The sequence below is a fragment of the Antechinus flavipes genome, chromosome 4, assembly GCF_016432865.1.
Source record: "Antechinus flavipes isolate AdamAnt ecotype Samford, QLD, Australia chromosome 4, AdamAnt_v2, whole genome shotgun sequence".
NCBI classification, from domain to species: Eukaryota; Metazoa; Chordata; class Mammalia; order Dasyuromorphia; family Dasyuridae; genus Antechinus; species Antechinus flavipes.
In genome coordinates this window covers 165,964,678-165,978,706 of record NC_067401.1, presented here as the reverse complement: position 1 = coordinate 165,978,706, position 14,029 = coordinate 165,964,678, and the positions used below count along the sequence as shown (strand labels likewise).

The window sequence follows — 14,029 nt, the reverse complement described above, 5'->3', positions numbered from 1 at the left end:
TGTTTTGCATGACTGCACATGTATAATCTATATCTAATTGCTTGTTGTCTCTAGGGGAGGGGATGGGAGGGAGAGAATTTGGAACTCAAAAATTTTTAAAAACTAAAGTTAAAAAATCATTTTTACATATAAGTTGAATCGATTCTCTAGGATTTTCTAAGCATACCATCATATCATCTGTAAATACTGATTGCTTTATTTCCTCATTGCTTATTCTAATTCCTTCAATTTTGCTTGCTTTTCTTATTTCTATAGCTAATATTTCTTGAATAATAGTGGTGATAATAGGCATCCTTATTTCATCCCTGATCTTACTGGGAAGGCTTCTAGCTTATCTCCATTATAGATAATACTTGCTGATGAGTTTTACAGAGATACTACTTAAGCTTCTTTATTTTATTCCTATGCTTTCCAGTGTTTTTTTTTTTTTTAAATAGGAATGGATGTTGTTTTGCATGTAATTTGAAAATAAAATATAAAATTTCATATTTAAAAAATAGGGTTTTTTTAGTTTACAATCACCTAGGCAATCTACAAATAAGTTATTAATAATCATGGTTAATAAATCCATGAACCTGTGGTACAGCCATATTATTATTGCATCATGCTAGATCGAGAAAGTGTGTGGTGCTGCAGAGATAGTTTACTCTTAGGATGAAAAGGTGTAGAAACCCTCTCTAGCTACATGCAGAAAAGGGATAGGCCTTTGTCCAACTCCTAAAACTAAATGTACCACATTTTACATATGATTTTACTGACTAAGAGTTTTTTTAAAAAATCTAACAAGAATTATGGTGTGTTTTTAAAAATTGTAGTGGGAGGGAACAAACAGTATCTCTAAAAGCTGGGGTTCTATCTGTCCTCTCTCTCATCACTGCCACTATCCTTGGTCCAGATTTTTATCAATTTATGCTTAGACTATCATAAATTTCTCACCTCTAATCTCTGCTTCTACCTCTGCTTCTGCTTCTAATCTCTGGACATTTTAATTCCTTCTGAATACTGGTCTGCTTATTTTCTAAAACACTACTTTCATATGAATACAGAATTCTGCTCACAATGATTAAATTCCTGTCTAACAATCAAGGCCTTTCATAACTCGGCACCTTTTTTCTCTAAGCTTATTTCTTCTAACTCTTATTCATGCTTTGCACTTTGGTGTATATGATGTACCAATTATATCATGTACACTTTGGGCCATTCCTTCACCCTCTTTCTGTAATACTTTTCCCCTTTTTTTTCTTGCCTTCCGAAGTAATTCTCTCCTGGCTCTAGCTCAACTCCGACTCTTGGCTTCTTGTTGCTTGTTGCTATTATTTGGTCATTTCCAATCCTAACTCCTAGTATCCTCATTTGGTTTTTTTGGTTATTTGTTTGTTTGTTTGTTTGTTTTGGGCAAAGATACTGGAATGGTTTGCCATTGCTTTCTCTGACACATTTTATGGATGAGGAAACTGAGGCAAACAGAGTTAAGTGACCGTGTCCAGGGTCAAGCAGCTAATATATATCTGAAGCCAGATTCTTAACTGAGGACATTTCTTGACTTCAAGTTTTATCCACTATGACACCTAGATGCTTAGTTTAAGATCTATATGATGATAATAATAATAACAGTTAATGCTTTAAGGTTTGCAAAACACTTTCAAATTATCTTATTTGATCATCCCAACAACCTTTGAGTGCAAGTGCTTTTATACCTCCAGTTTACAGATGAGGAAATTGAGGCAGACAGGTTAAGTGATAAAGATCACTTAGTAAGAAGGAAGTTAGATCTGTGCTCAGTCTTTCTGGCTCTGGTCTGTGCTCTCTCTACTTTGACTCAACTGACTCTGGATTAAGTATCCATGGAAACATGGATACTTTACAAAGTGGATAATATGCATGCAGATCCAACCCTGTGTTGAAGCTAAACTACAAGAGTTTATTATTTATTATTTATTTATTGAATCTGTTATTCAAAATTCAGAAATTTATATTTCTATATATATATTTTAATCAGGGGACAGGACAATTTTAGTTTCTATGTTACTGGAATAATTGGGCGTGAATTAAATTGATAAGTCATTCATGAAATAGTAAATATTTGTTTCTGATCTATAAAGCTAAGACCTTACAAAATAACAGGAAGGGGGGAAGGCCCACATGGCTGAAAAATCACTAAAACATGGCTTCATGAGCGCTTTAAGAAGGATGGTGTCCTTCCCTCCTCCTCCTCCAAAAACATAAATGTTTTGCCAGAGGGTCAAGTAAATTCTCTAGCCCTAATAGACAAACTCCCAAGAACTTGTGAGCAAGCTCTACCTCTTTAGTGTATGGCCAGATCAAGTCTGACTGGGGTTGATGGGAATAGACTGTGACTGGTAACACCTCAAGGTCTGCCAGTGGGTTTCCTTCTACTGATCATGAATCTAAGACACTCAGAGAGTGTCTGGTTAAGTGTGGGGCTCTCTCAGGGCTAAAATCACTTTAGCTGGTCTTATAGATCCAAGTTAATGTAAACAGAATTCTCTGGATCTTTCAGAGGTATATAAGTGGAATGTCCTCTCCAAGAAAGTTCCAGTTGAACTGGTCCCCCAACTGAAGCTATAGGATATATTCAAACATCAACCCACATGGTCTTATCTGGTGGCACCTGGTCCTGTTCCAAACCAAAGCCCAAAGCCCAAGAGGGTCTTACCCCATGAAAAAGAGACACCTAGAACACGGCTTCTTAACCCAAAGTCTGTGAACTGGTCTTTTTGATAACAGCATCTGAACAGAATTGGTTTCTTATGTAATCCCCCGTTTTATTTTATGCTTTAAAAAGTGATTGTTCTGTGAAGAGGTCCACAAGGCTTCACCAGGCTGCCAAAAGATCCATGAAAAGGGGAAAGGGCCCCGGACCTAGAGAGGGAGGTGGAGCTGGAGTGACCAGACCTCGCCCGGTGCCCCGCCTGGGACTCACCAGTGGACAGAATTCCATCACCAGCAGGTAGGGCGTCACCTCTGCACACTGGGCCAGACACTGGAGCAGGTTACTGTGCTGCAGAGCCCTGTGGGGAAAGCGGGAGCTGCACTGCTGACTTGGTCAGGTCCCCGAGGTCCCCATCCGCAGACAGCCTCCTTCCCCTCGTCCGGGCCCAAGATTACTCCCCATGTCCACCAGGTGTCGCCAGCGCCCGCTCCGAGATCACCCTGGGGATGGGAGCCGGCTCTGAACAGGGCCAGTCCCCAGCCCACCGTGCGGCCCCCACCTACCGGTACGGCTGGGCCTCTTCCAGGAACTGCATCTGGTCCTGAACACTGGCGCTCACTTTCAGCTCCTTCACCACCACCTGGGTGCTGCTGATGCCCGAATTAACCTCGCCCAGGAAAACCTGCATGGGCAGGAAACAGGGTCGTCACCCACCCACACCTCCCTCCCCAATGAGCGGTCCCCATTACGCAGGACTCGTTGTGAAGGGGGGGCCGGAGCAATGCGGCCCCGCCCGACTGGGAGCTGCCCTCCAGGCCCTGGCTGCACTCTGGGATTGGGGGCTGCTTTTACACGGATGCCCTGGTGGAGTGGCAATTGTCACTTCCCCAGACTCCTCAGAGGACCTCCTTTCCAGCTCCTGTCCTAACTGAAACCATCACATCCGCCAAACCTCCGCTGTGCCCTGGGCCCTCCCCACCCAGGAACTCATGGGAGAACTCAGATGCATTTCATGATGGGATTTGGGGTGGGGGCTCTACTAGCAATTCCTCCCTAAGCCACTGGTTGCTCAACTTCCCAAACTACTTCTCCGCATTCCCCTCTCAACCCTGGGGTGGGTGGGGGCAGAGTTTAATTGAGATCTATGGGACAAAGAAGAGCAGAGGAAGAGGAGAGTAGGGAGTCAAATGATAGAAGCTAAGAGCCAGGAGCACATCGCACTGAGACTCCTGTGCAAAGTCCAGCGCCTGCATCCCTCAGAATTACCTCCTTCACCAGCTGTAGTCCCAGGCCCAGGCCAGGTTCTTGGGCCTTGGCAAGATGGGGCACCTACCTGTCCCCCAGAGAAGGGTGAAAGGCACAGACAGCAGGGCATTAAGGATCCCACTGTAAGGGACAGCTGTAATTCCAGGGGCCCCAAGCTGGGCATCCCCAGGGTCAGAACTCAGACAGCAGTGTGGACATGCAGGGAACAGGCTGTGCTGTGGATTGATTCACCACACCAACACTTTCCTGTTTCCTCACCCCCAAATCTAGAGGGAGGGTACTGGACCACTAGGAAAATAGGCTGAAAATGTTTTGAGGTCCTTTGATCTCAAGGGATTCTGACCCCCCCCCCCCAATCCTCTAAGTCAAACACTTGCATGTCTACCATTAAGGTTATGACATCTTTCCTCAAGGAAACACTGGGTCCTCAAGGCTAGTGGGATAAAAAAGAGAAAGCCATGAACCAAAGGAACTCACCTTCCCAAACCAGCCATGGCCAATCTCCTTCAGGTACAGAAGGCTGTAGCGTCCCAGATCTGTAGACTTGAGCAGTTGAACTGTAACAGAGCAGGCGAGGTTCAGTGGTTCCCCTCCCGCCTACCCAATTTCTCTTGAATCAGCAAGATCTGATTTGGGCCACTCAACATCAGTCTGGAGATCCCCTTGAGATGGGCCCAGGAAGAATGGCGCCAAAGCAGGCGCTACCCTTGGATCTTCAGGAGAGCCCCAAGAAAGCCAGGAGGGAGTCACCAGGGTCTAGGAGTGCCCAGTGTGATCCTCTCCCACTGCTCAGGGATAGCAATAATTCTAAAGGAAGTAGGTTAACTGCCTAGGAAGAGAACAAAGGGAGTTATTCTGGCTATCCCATCATGGCTTCAGTAGGGTGAGTAGCCTGGATCAGAGAGAAGGTCAGAGCCCAGCAACTGAATGCAGAAGATGAGCAAGTTCAGAGCCCACTAAGTGGGCAGCATCAGGCAGACTGTGTTGTTTGGGCAAGTGGCTGATGATGCTGCCCCCGCGTAGGAGGACAGAGGGCGGGAAGGATGGGGAACACTCTGACATTCCTCCCACCCAGTCAGTGCAGTGACATTCCAGCCCCACCAAAGGCCTATTGTTGGGGGACGCTTGGCACAGCCCTACACGGGACACACTGGCCCTATTCTCCCGAGGCTCCCTCCCACCCAAACCAGGCCCGGGTGAGGTCAGTGGTGGCCGCACCCGGCACAGTCCTGAGGGAAGGGGCCGGCTGCCGGACCCCGGGAGCTGCCCTGGCTCTACCGGCATGCTCTTCTGGCATGCTCTGAATTCTGTTCCCACACACATCCCCCTTGTTTAGATCCTGACGATTTCAGGCAAATACTCCGGCTTCTTTTTGGCCCCTTGTCCAAAAAAGAGTGTAGGGCAGCTGGCACTTATCTTCCCACCAGCAATCAGAGACCCTAAGGCAGTCAGGAGTTTCCTAAGCCATTCACCCTAATCAGGTCCCCAAAATGAGAGAGAATCTGAGGAGAGAGGGAATCCCTGAAGCTTAGATAAAGATGAAGGGAAAACTTCATAGAATTTCATATCTGGAGCCTCCCTCTAGGATGCACTGAAAAGAGCCCAGCAATAGAAATCTGCATAGCTACTCAATCATATGGTCTTGGACAGATCCCTTTGACTCAGTGACTTCCTTCGTAAAATGAAGGGATTGGATATGATGATTTCTATGAGTGAGAGATATATATTATTTCTTCACTTGTCATTTAATGGGGAGATGAGGCCTTCCGCTCCTTCCTATAAGTTCCAGGCCTAAGAAGCCCCTTTTAAATTTGGGAGGAATCCCAGAGCTTTGTGGTACAGGGAATGGAAGGGAAAGGGCTAGAATGAGAGGGAAAACGGAGGGAATAAAATTAAAATTAAAATCTCAATTCAGGACATCTCTGAACATCACTCTCCCCTTACCTGTTCCTGACTCTGATGTGAGAACAGGCCTCTAGGACCCTGAGAGAAGCTTTCTGAAGCAGGAGCAACACAGCGAGAGAGTCCTATCATTCCTTTGCTTTAGGGCACACAGTTCTAATTTTTATTTGGGAAACTCAGGGATGCCAGTGTGGATCATACTGAAGGCAAGCCAGCAATACAGGGTCCCCCTCTTTTTGGTTAAGTCCATTGAGAGTCTCCAAGGCCTTGATTGCTGGAATTACCCAGACTGCTTTGAGATTATTTTCTTATCATGGGCCAGGCAAATTTCATGTGGTTACCTTTTCTCTTTTTTCTCATTTCTCTGACTTAAAGTTGTGACCATACTCCCCAATTTGGGCTGCTCATCATAAACAATGTGGTTCTAGACATGAGAACAAAACTAAAATGAGGCAGTCTGGCACAGTGGAAATTGTTTGAGGATCTGGATTCACATCTCAGTTCTGCTCATGTGAGGTTCTGCAAGACTGAAACTCTGTGGGCCTGTTTCCTCATCTTTATAATGAGGGGAGTAACTCATGGACTTGTAAGGACCCTTCCAGCTCTCAATCAATGATCTACAGCAGGAAGCAGAAAGAAAAATGAGTCCTTAAACCTGCTCCTTGTCTACCTAGTCCTTTCAGGCCAACCAATTCTTTATCTGAAGGAATCTTTCCTAAATGGCATAGAATTTCCATAACTTTATTAAAAAGGGGAAAGAGGGCTCTTCTTCCCTGAAGACAAAGGCAAGTAAAGGGTCAGAATATTAGACCTGGGGGTCCAGTGCCTGGGTGAGATCCATCACAATCTAGTTCCTTCCTCTCTTTAGATGTCCCACTTGTCAAAAGTGGGGAGTAAGGAATGGAATTGGGTGGTCCAGAATCATCTTGAACTGGAGCTGCTAAGTGGCTCGGGAAATTAATAAATGCAGAACTCAAGGGTCAAGAAAACTGGAGTTTTAATCATGCTCAGTCATTTAGTTTTATGACCCGGGAAGTCACTTAATTAAGCTCTCTGCCTCAGTTTCCCCATGTGCAAAAACAGGGATAATAACAATTCTTCCCTCTCTGAAATGAGAATCAAATGAGTTAACACATCTAAAGTGCTTTACAAACTTCAAAGTTTTATATAAATGCTATAGGTGTTATTGTTGCTATTATCATTACCAGCTATGCAAGGCAACTGTGGCTCATATAGCTGGGAAGACCTGAATTCAAATCTTTTTCAGACTAGACATGGGACTTCTGGAGAAGTAATTAAACACCTTCCTGTGCTTCAGGTCCCTTATCTGTAAAATGAGAGGGCTGGACTCAATAGCCTTGAACCCTTTTGAAATCAGTGTCTATGATCTCATATCTCCCTGCCTCTCAGGATTACACTCTGGAGGACGGGTATTAAATCTAAAAGTTACTGGAGGACCTTGGGGATGCAGTCTTGCCTTCTTTCAGGGCTCCCTAGCATGTGAAATGGCCCTCCTATGGGCAAGTGTTTGGCTTTTAGCCATTTTTCATTTCCCTGGAAACTCTAGACAAAGGGAGGTGGGGCAGGCTGATGGAGAGAAGGAAGGGGCATTACGTCTGAAATTTCTGGAAGTTCCATTATACACCATAGAGATAGCCTCCACCCAAGCCTGAGTTGGGGAAGGATGGGCAAGGATTTGCGGAGTCTGTCACCCTCATCTTTGTTACTTCCCTTAGGGAGAGGGACCGAGAAGGGCACGCACACATGTGCACACACACACATACACACACACTGGCCTAAGGCAGGGGTTCTTAACCTTTTGGGGGTTATGGATACCTTTAACCATTTGGTGAAATCTTTGGATCCCTTTGCAGAATAAATCTTTAATACATATTTGAAAGAAATACTCAATTTCAGTTAGAGGTTGGTGAAATATTGATGGAAAAAAACTTTCCCATCTGAGTTCAGAACCCATGGCCTAAATTTAGGAGGGGCAGGTGGGAGAGAAGCCTAGTTATCTGCTCCTGCCCACAGCCTCCTTTTCACTCTGACAACATCTGCCTGATCTAGAGCCCTTCCAAACTCTGAGGAGGTAGCTCAGCTCTGAGATCAGAATACCCCCCTTGGGAAGTTTGCAAGGTGTAGGAGATGTCCTTGGAAAATCTGCCTCTTTTTCACCCCTGTACTCTCTCCCTAGCTCATCTTCACATCTATCATACATCCCTTCGTCATGGGGAGGGGACCTCTGACTTACGAAATTACTAGGCCATCTCTATTCTGGGGCATTAATTGGGGTTTGACAGTCCTATCCCCAATTCAGGGAAGGTAATAAACTAGATTAACCTCCTGTGGATGGTCAGAGGCCTTAGGACTCTGCTTGAAATTTCAAGAGTGGCAACTGGAAGCCATCTCCTCAGTACCTAAGCAAAGGGAAACTGAGAATAAGGATCAGTACAGTGTCTGCAGGAACCCTCGCATTCAGCAGGTAGGAGGCAGATAGCACCAACTGAATGAGGATGCTGTTTAGGGCAAGTGCCAGTCCTGGGAGTATTACCCAGCCCCAACCCTGGCCTCTTTCCCATGTGGTGGAAGAGTCCGGCCTTCTGATGGAAGAAAGAGTGAAAAAGCACCTTGTTCTCCCACCCACACCTCACCCCCTAAATTACAAAGCACCACTGGGAACAGGCCCCCAGTCCCCTTTCCGGCCCGCCTACTCCCCTCAGCTTGAAAGGACAGATTCATGGGCCCCACACCCCATGAGGCTCACAGAACACAAGAGAAGCGTCTGTGTGTGTGCGGACGAGCTGCCCTGTCCAGGCACAATGGCCAAACAGGGCTGTGGGGCTGGCCTGGGCTCAGGCCACGGGATGGGGCAGGAGTTTGGAAGGAGGGGAGGAAATTAGCTAGGAATGATTCTGCCTTCTTTCAAGCAGAAATCTGCAGAATCTCCAGGGTCTCTGGGGCTGTTCAGTCCAAAGGTCACAGGATGGCACAGAGTTGGGGTGAGTCCCACTCAAATAGCAAGGGAACAAATCCCCCCAATATTCTAAAGAGGCCTTCCTTCAGTGGTGGTGGGATGAGGACACATAAGATAAAATGTAACTTAGACTTTAACTTTTTCCTTTTCTCTCCTTAACAGGTAAACATACAAGTCTGCCCCTTCTGGGCAGTTATAGGGTTTTTTTTCCCTTCTATTGAGTCAAAGGAAAAAGAGGGGGGGGGAAGAAAGGGAGAGAGGGTGAGAAGGAAAGAGGGAGAGAAAGGGAGAGAGAAAGGCAGAGACACAGGCAGACAGAGGCAGAAACAGAAAGAGAGATAGAGAGACAGAGAGCAACCAACTCTCCTTTGTAAGATGTGCAGCCACACCTCAGTTCCAGCCCCATGGGTGGCACAAGCCTAAGGCCGGTATGACTTCTGAATCTTGGTCACACGTGGACCTCTTATTGGCCATCGGGCTGGTCTGGGAGAAACTGGCAGGCTCTGGGGAAGGGTCTTTTTTAGTTCTAACTAGAATATGCCCATAGAGATTAGGACTGGCAGAGATGACACAGAAAGATCACCCATCTTCTCCAAGTCTTAAGTGCTACCTGGAGGGGGGGAGGTCTTGCAGAAGAGCCTGGAGGCTCTATGTCTTCTCCCTCTCACACTCCATAACTATGAAAAACTGGCTTTGTGCCAGAAAAGATGAAGCAGCTTGCCCTGCCCAGGATCTCAGCACCCATTTTCCCTGTCTCAAAAGAACAGCCCTAGAGAAGAGAAGGGCTTTTTAAGGGCAAAACTCCTGAACCCAGAACGAGAGGAGTGAAATCCCAACCTATCATGCACTACATGTGTGACCTTGACAAAATCATTACTTGTCTCTCCTGTTAAAAACACTTTCTCCTTAAGAGCAAGGTGTTTTTGGAGGCATCTTTTGTTTGTTGGTTTGTCTTCTTTGTATCCCCAGTACTTGGCACATTGCCTAATACGTAGAAAGTGCTTAATAAAAGCTCACTGATGTAGTAAAAGGCTGGAGCTACAGTCCCGAAGTCTCTGAGCGGACCCCAAAGCCCCACGGCATCCAATTTCCCATTCTTACTATACAGTCTTTGCCAGAAAGGCCAAAGGGACAGTTCAGGAAAAGGGATCCCAGAGAGGCCGGCCTCTCCCGACTTCCGAGACCTATGCTGCCCCTCTAGAGCTCTCTGCGGGTGGGGGTGAGGGTGTCCAATCTGCGTGGTGTCCAAGAGCAGCGCTGCACAACACCTCCATCCGTAAGGGCCCCGGTCCGCCCAGAGACCTTCTGCAACTTGTCCTTAGTCTAAGCTGCTACCATGACACAGAAAAGTCTGGGACCCCCTCGGAAATGGAAAGGGTCCCAAGGGCCCCAAGAGGTCTAGTTATACTTACAGAAAGGCTGCTAAGCAAAGTGGGCTTTATGATAAAGATCCTAGGGAAGGTTGTGCTGATTAAGGGGTCTCCAACATACTTTTTCTCAATTGAGTATATTCCAGAGGACAATCTCTAATCTTTGCCAAGTCTCAGGGTAAGAATGTGGCGGGCTGGAGTGGGGAGAGGGAGGGGAGGGGGAGAGAAGTGGAGGAGGTAGGGAAATGAATGGTCCTTGAAGTATCTAGAAAGCAGAGGGCCCAAGTGTCAGGGATAACCCTTGAGTTCTTAATACGAGACTGACCTGATCTCCCAGGCTGCTTGGCCATGGGGAGTGAGACCTCAGTGAGGGGCAGTATGTACACCTCGGGGCCATTCTGCGTGGCCGGAGACCCCTGCACGGAGAACTCGGTGGTGTAGTCGTCACCCTCGGCATTCTCAAACTCCTGGTGGGGGGGAAGCGGAGACGGAGACCTCCCGTGAGCCGTGGATCCTGATCCAGGGTTCCCTGGGGGCTCCTGCAAGGGGTCAGTCAGATGGATGGAGGGATGGACAGATAGGCAGTGAGTTAAAAAAAAAAGTGGTGGAGGTGGCTCCACTGCTTTGAAAAGTGCCCTCCATGACCCTGAACTCTGACCGCACATAGAAAGTTCTACCATCTCCTCTCCCACCCACTGGCAGGCCCCTCACACCGGCAGCTCATTCCTCCCTGCTTGCCTCTCTGGGCTATGTTGTCCCAGTCCCCACTTCTTCCTTCTTGCCTTCATTCTGCCCCTGTTGTAAGAGCCAAAGAGGTCAGGACTAGCAAAAAGGCAAAGAAAGCTTCTTCCAAAGCTCTTCTGCAGTCTCTCCTCTCCTCCCTACCCATCATCATCCTACATACATTCATTCCCTCCTTCTCTCACTGACCCTTCTTCCCTTGCTGTCCTTCCATCCTTCTCTCTCCCCATTTCCTTCCCTACCCCCTCCTGTCTCTGTCTCTCTCTTTCTCCCTTTTTCCTTCTCTTTCTTTGTCTTTCCCTCTTACCCCCCTCTCTCTGTCTCTTTCTTCTGCTCCTTTTCTTCCCCCTTATCATTATTGTTCCCCTGCAACTTTCTGTTCGAGCCACAGGCACTAGACTCTCCCAAAAGTCCTCAGACTGGGAAGCAGAGAACGGCCGGGAGAAGAGCTCATCAGATCCCTACCCTGTGCTTTGCTCACCCTCGTTCATACCTCTACCTCAGAGACAACAACTCTAAACACACTAGAGAGTCCCTACTTTTAGCAGGGAAGATCTCAACTTTTGGGGGATCATGGATCCCTTTGGCAACATGGGAAGGCCTATGGACCCTTTATCAGAATAATGGTGTTAAATATACAAAACACATAAGACTATAAAGAAAACCAATTATATTGAAATACAATTATCAAAGTTTTTTTTTTTTTTTTTTAAGTTCCACAGACCCCAGCTTAAGAACCTTTGTTTTAAATGAGCAAAGAGAAAATACTCCTCAGCAGTATGGAGCATAGCCAGGAGAGTCCCATGGGTAGCAGGGGACACCATCTTCTGCATCAGTCCATTCTCCTGAATCAGATCCCTGGGAGTCCCTACCTGGTCTGTTCCGTGCCCCGAAGCTACCTGGGTGGATAGGTGGGCCTGGGGAGGAGGGAAATGCTTCTGGCTCAAGGTGGTAGAACTATGCAGGCAGACAGGTTGAGTCAGACTGCCCTGGCAGAGTCCTCTGCTTTTCAGGGAGAGCCCCATATGTGAAGGGGGAGACGGTTAGGGATGCCTGTGGTGGTGGGGAGCAGTGGGCACGGCTGGGAGGAAAGGAAGGCTGGTTATATTGCCCTTAATGTCCTTTAACAAAGAACCTGTGACTGCGTAGATAGAAAAAAATTCTGTGTTGGGCCCAGGCTGGGAAGCCTTAGATCATATCAGCTAGTCCTCAAGGCACAGTTGAAGTACTATGGAGATATTTATCAGGGCTCCTAAGCTTCTGGAGGGAGGGCAGCTGTGGCAGAGTAGATGGAATGCTGGAGCGAGATCTAATTTTTCTGAGTTCTAATCCAAATGGCTGTGTGCCCCTATGTAAGTCACTGAACCCCATTTGCCTCAATTTCCTCATCTGTAAAAATAAGTTGGAGAAGTTTGCAGTACAAACCACTGCAGTATCTTTGCCAAAGAAAATCCCCAAAAGGGTCAGTAAGGGTCGGACATGACTGAAAATGACTAAACAACTCCTCTGGGGACTCTTCTCTTGAACCTCCAGAGAAATCCTCAACATATCAACCTGGCCTAAACTAAGGGTTCTTATGTTTTTTGTGCTTTGGTATCTTTGGTAGTCTGGTGAACCCCTTGAACCCCTTCTTAGAATAATGTTTCTAAATGAATAAAATATAATATACACAATCACAAAAGAAACCAATTATATTGAAATAAAGGCATATTTTTCCCACCCCAAGTTCACAGGTCCTATGAAATCTATCTACAAATTATGACCTCTTACGGCGAGATCTATGAATTTTACGTTAAGAAACTCTGGCTGGAGTACAACATTCAAACACAGACCCTTCTCCCTGACTTGTTATTTGCTGGGATCTAAATGTGAATAATTTCACTTCTCTTTCTCTTACATCCAAACAAAGACTACTACCTTTCAGTTGGATTCCAGAATGAGCAGCACTCCTAGTGTTTGAAGAGATATCATTTTTTCCATAAGGAAGAGACACAGAAATGGAAGAAAATTTATTTAAATTCTCTGAGACTCTTGTTTCCTCATCTGTAAAATGGGGATCATAACACCTGTAGTACCTATAGGATTATTGTAAGGCCCCAAAACAGGTCACCTCATCCCTTCCCCACCTCCATCACCTAGGGTGGCCTTTCAACCACCTGGAGGGACAGAGGCCAACCTTCCCATCTTAAAGATCACCAGGAGGTTTTTAATAATCCTCTGCCACGCAGTTTCCTTCTGAATTCAGTCTAACCTTTTACCATGCAGTAATTCCCCAAGAAAACAGGAAGTTGTCATCCTTCCCTACCTTCAGTTATATACATAACAGCCTCTCAGTAAGTAAATAAATGTGCAAATCAGGCACATGCACACCAGAATACCTGCTCCAACCACTCAGACAGCCCCCATTCCTTGTGCTCCACTGCTTATCCTTCTCCCTTTCTTCTCTCCCAGCAGTTGTAGAATAAATCAAATAAATCTTTGCATATATTTGAACGAGAAAGGGCTGGGGCAGACCTGTCTATCTTTTTACACTTCATTCCTCGGAGGTCACAGCAGCCCAATGTGAGATGTGAACCATCCTCCCCTGGGAAGCCCCAGAAACCCAGCTCAATAGGACCCAATTCTAGGGCTTTTCAGGTAAATGAAGAATAGCGAGAAAGTGACTTTAGTTCCAGCTATAAAATCTTTAGCAAATCCATTTGCTCCTTTAACATTGGTTCACTCCTCACCTCCAGCCCTCCAGCTCTACTTAGATCAGAGAGAGCATACCTTAGATCCACAAGGAAGCCTTGTTGCAGAACAGACTCACCCCTACCCTGGGTTCCCCAGCCCCATGTCACCTACCCCAGCCATCTGCCAGATGAAGATTAGACTTTTACCCTTGGGCTGGTACAGCCAACTGAGCAACCCTTCTTCACCCCACCCATATACCGGGAGTTCAGAAGTCTTCTATAAAAGCTTGAGGTTGGGTAATCCAAAGCAAAGGAAATAAATAACAACTGCACTGTGATTGTTGCCACACCTGTTCCTAAGAAAAGTGCCTGATAGCAAGGCCCAGAAACAATCCTGAAAGAAAGTATTCTTTTCCTCAAGTTCTAC

General features: G+C 46.4%; 1 protein-coding gene across 6 annotated transcripts in view; it reads right to left on the bottom strand.

Moving 5' to 3' along the window:
• Positions 1-14,029, bottom strand: part of AATK (apoptosis associated tyrosine kinase) — a 207,188-nt gene that overhangs the window by 22,982 nt on the left and 170,177 nt on the right. For 3 of the 6 annotated variants that reach the window (XM_051995392.1, XM_051995393.1, XM_051995394.1), the window contains exons 3-6: positions 10,515-10,728; positions 4,418-4,497; positions 3,238-3,356; positions 2,945-3,032 (exon numbers count right to left, since the gene is read on the bottom strand). In XM_051995392.1, coding sequence (XP_051851352.1) covers positions 2,945-3,032; positions 3,238-3,356; positions 4,418-4,497; positions 10,515-10,728 — 501 coding nt within the window. The remainder of the gene's footprint in view (positions 1-2,944; positions 3,033-3,237; positions 3,357-4,417; positions 4,498-10,514; positions 10,729-14,029) is intronic. The other 3 variants (XM_051995395.1, XM_051995398.1, XM_051995397.1) reach the window with 2 other exon arrangements.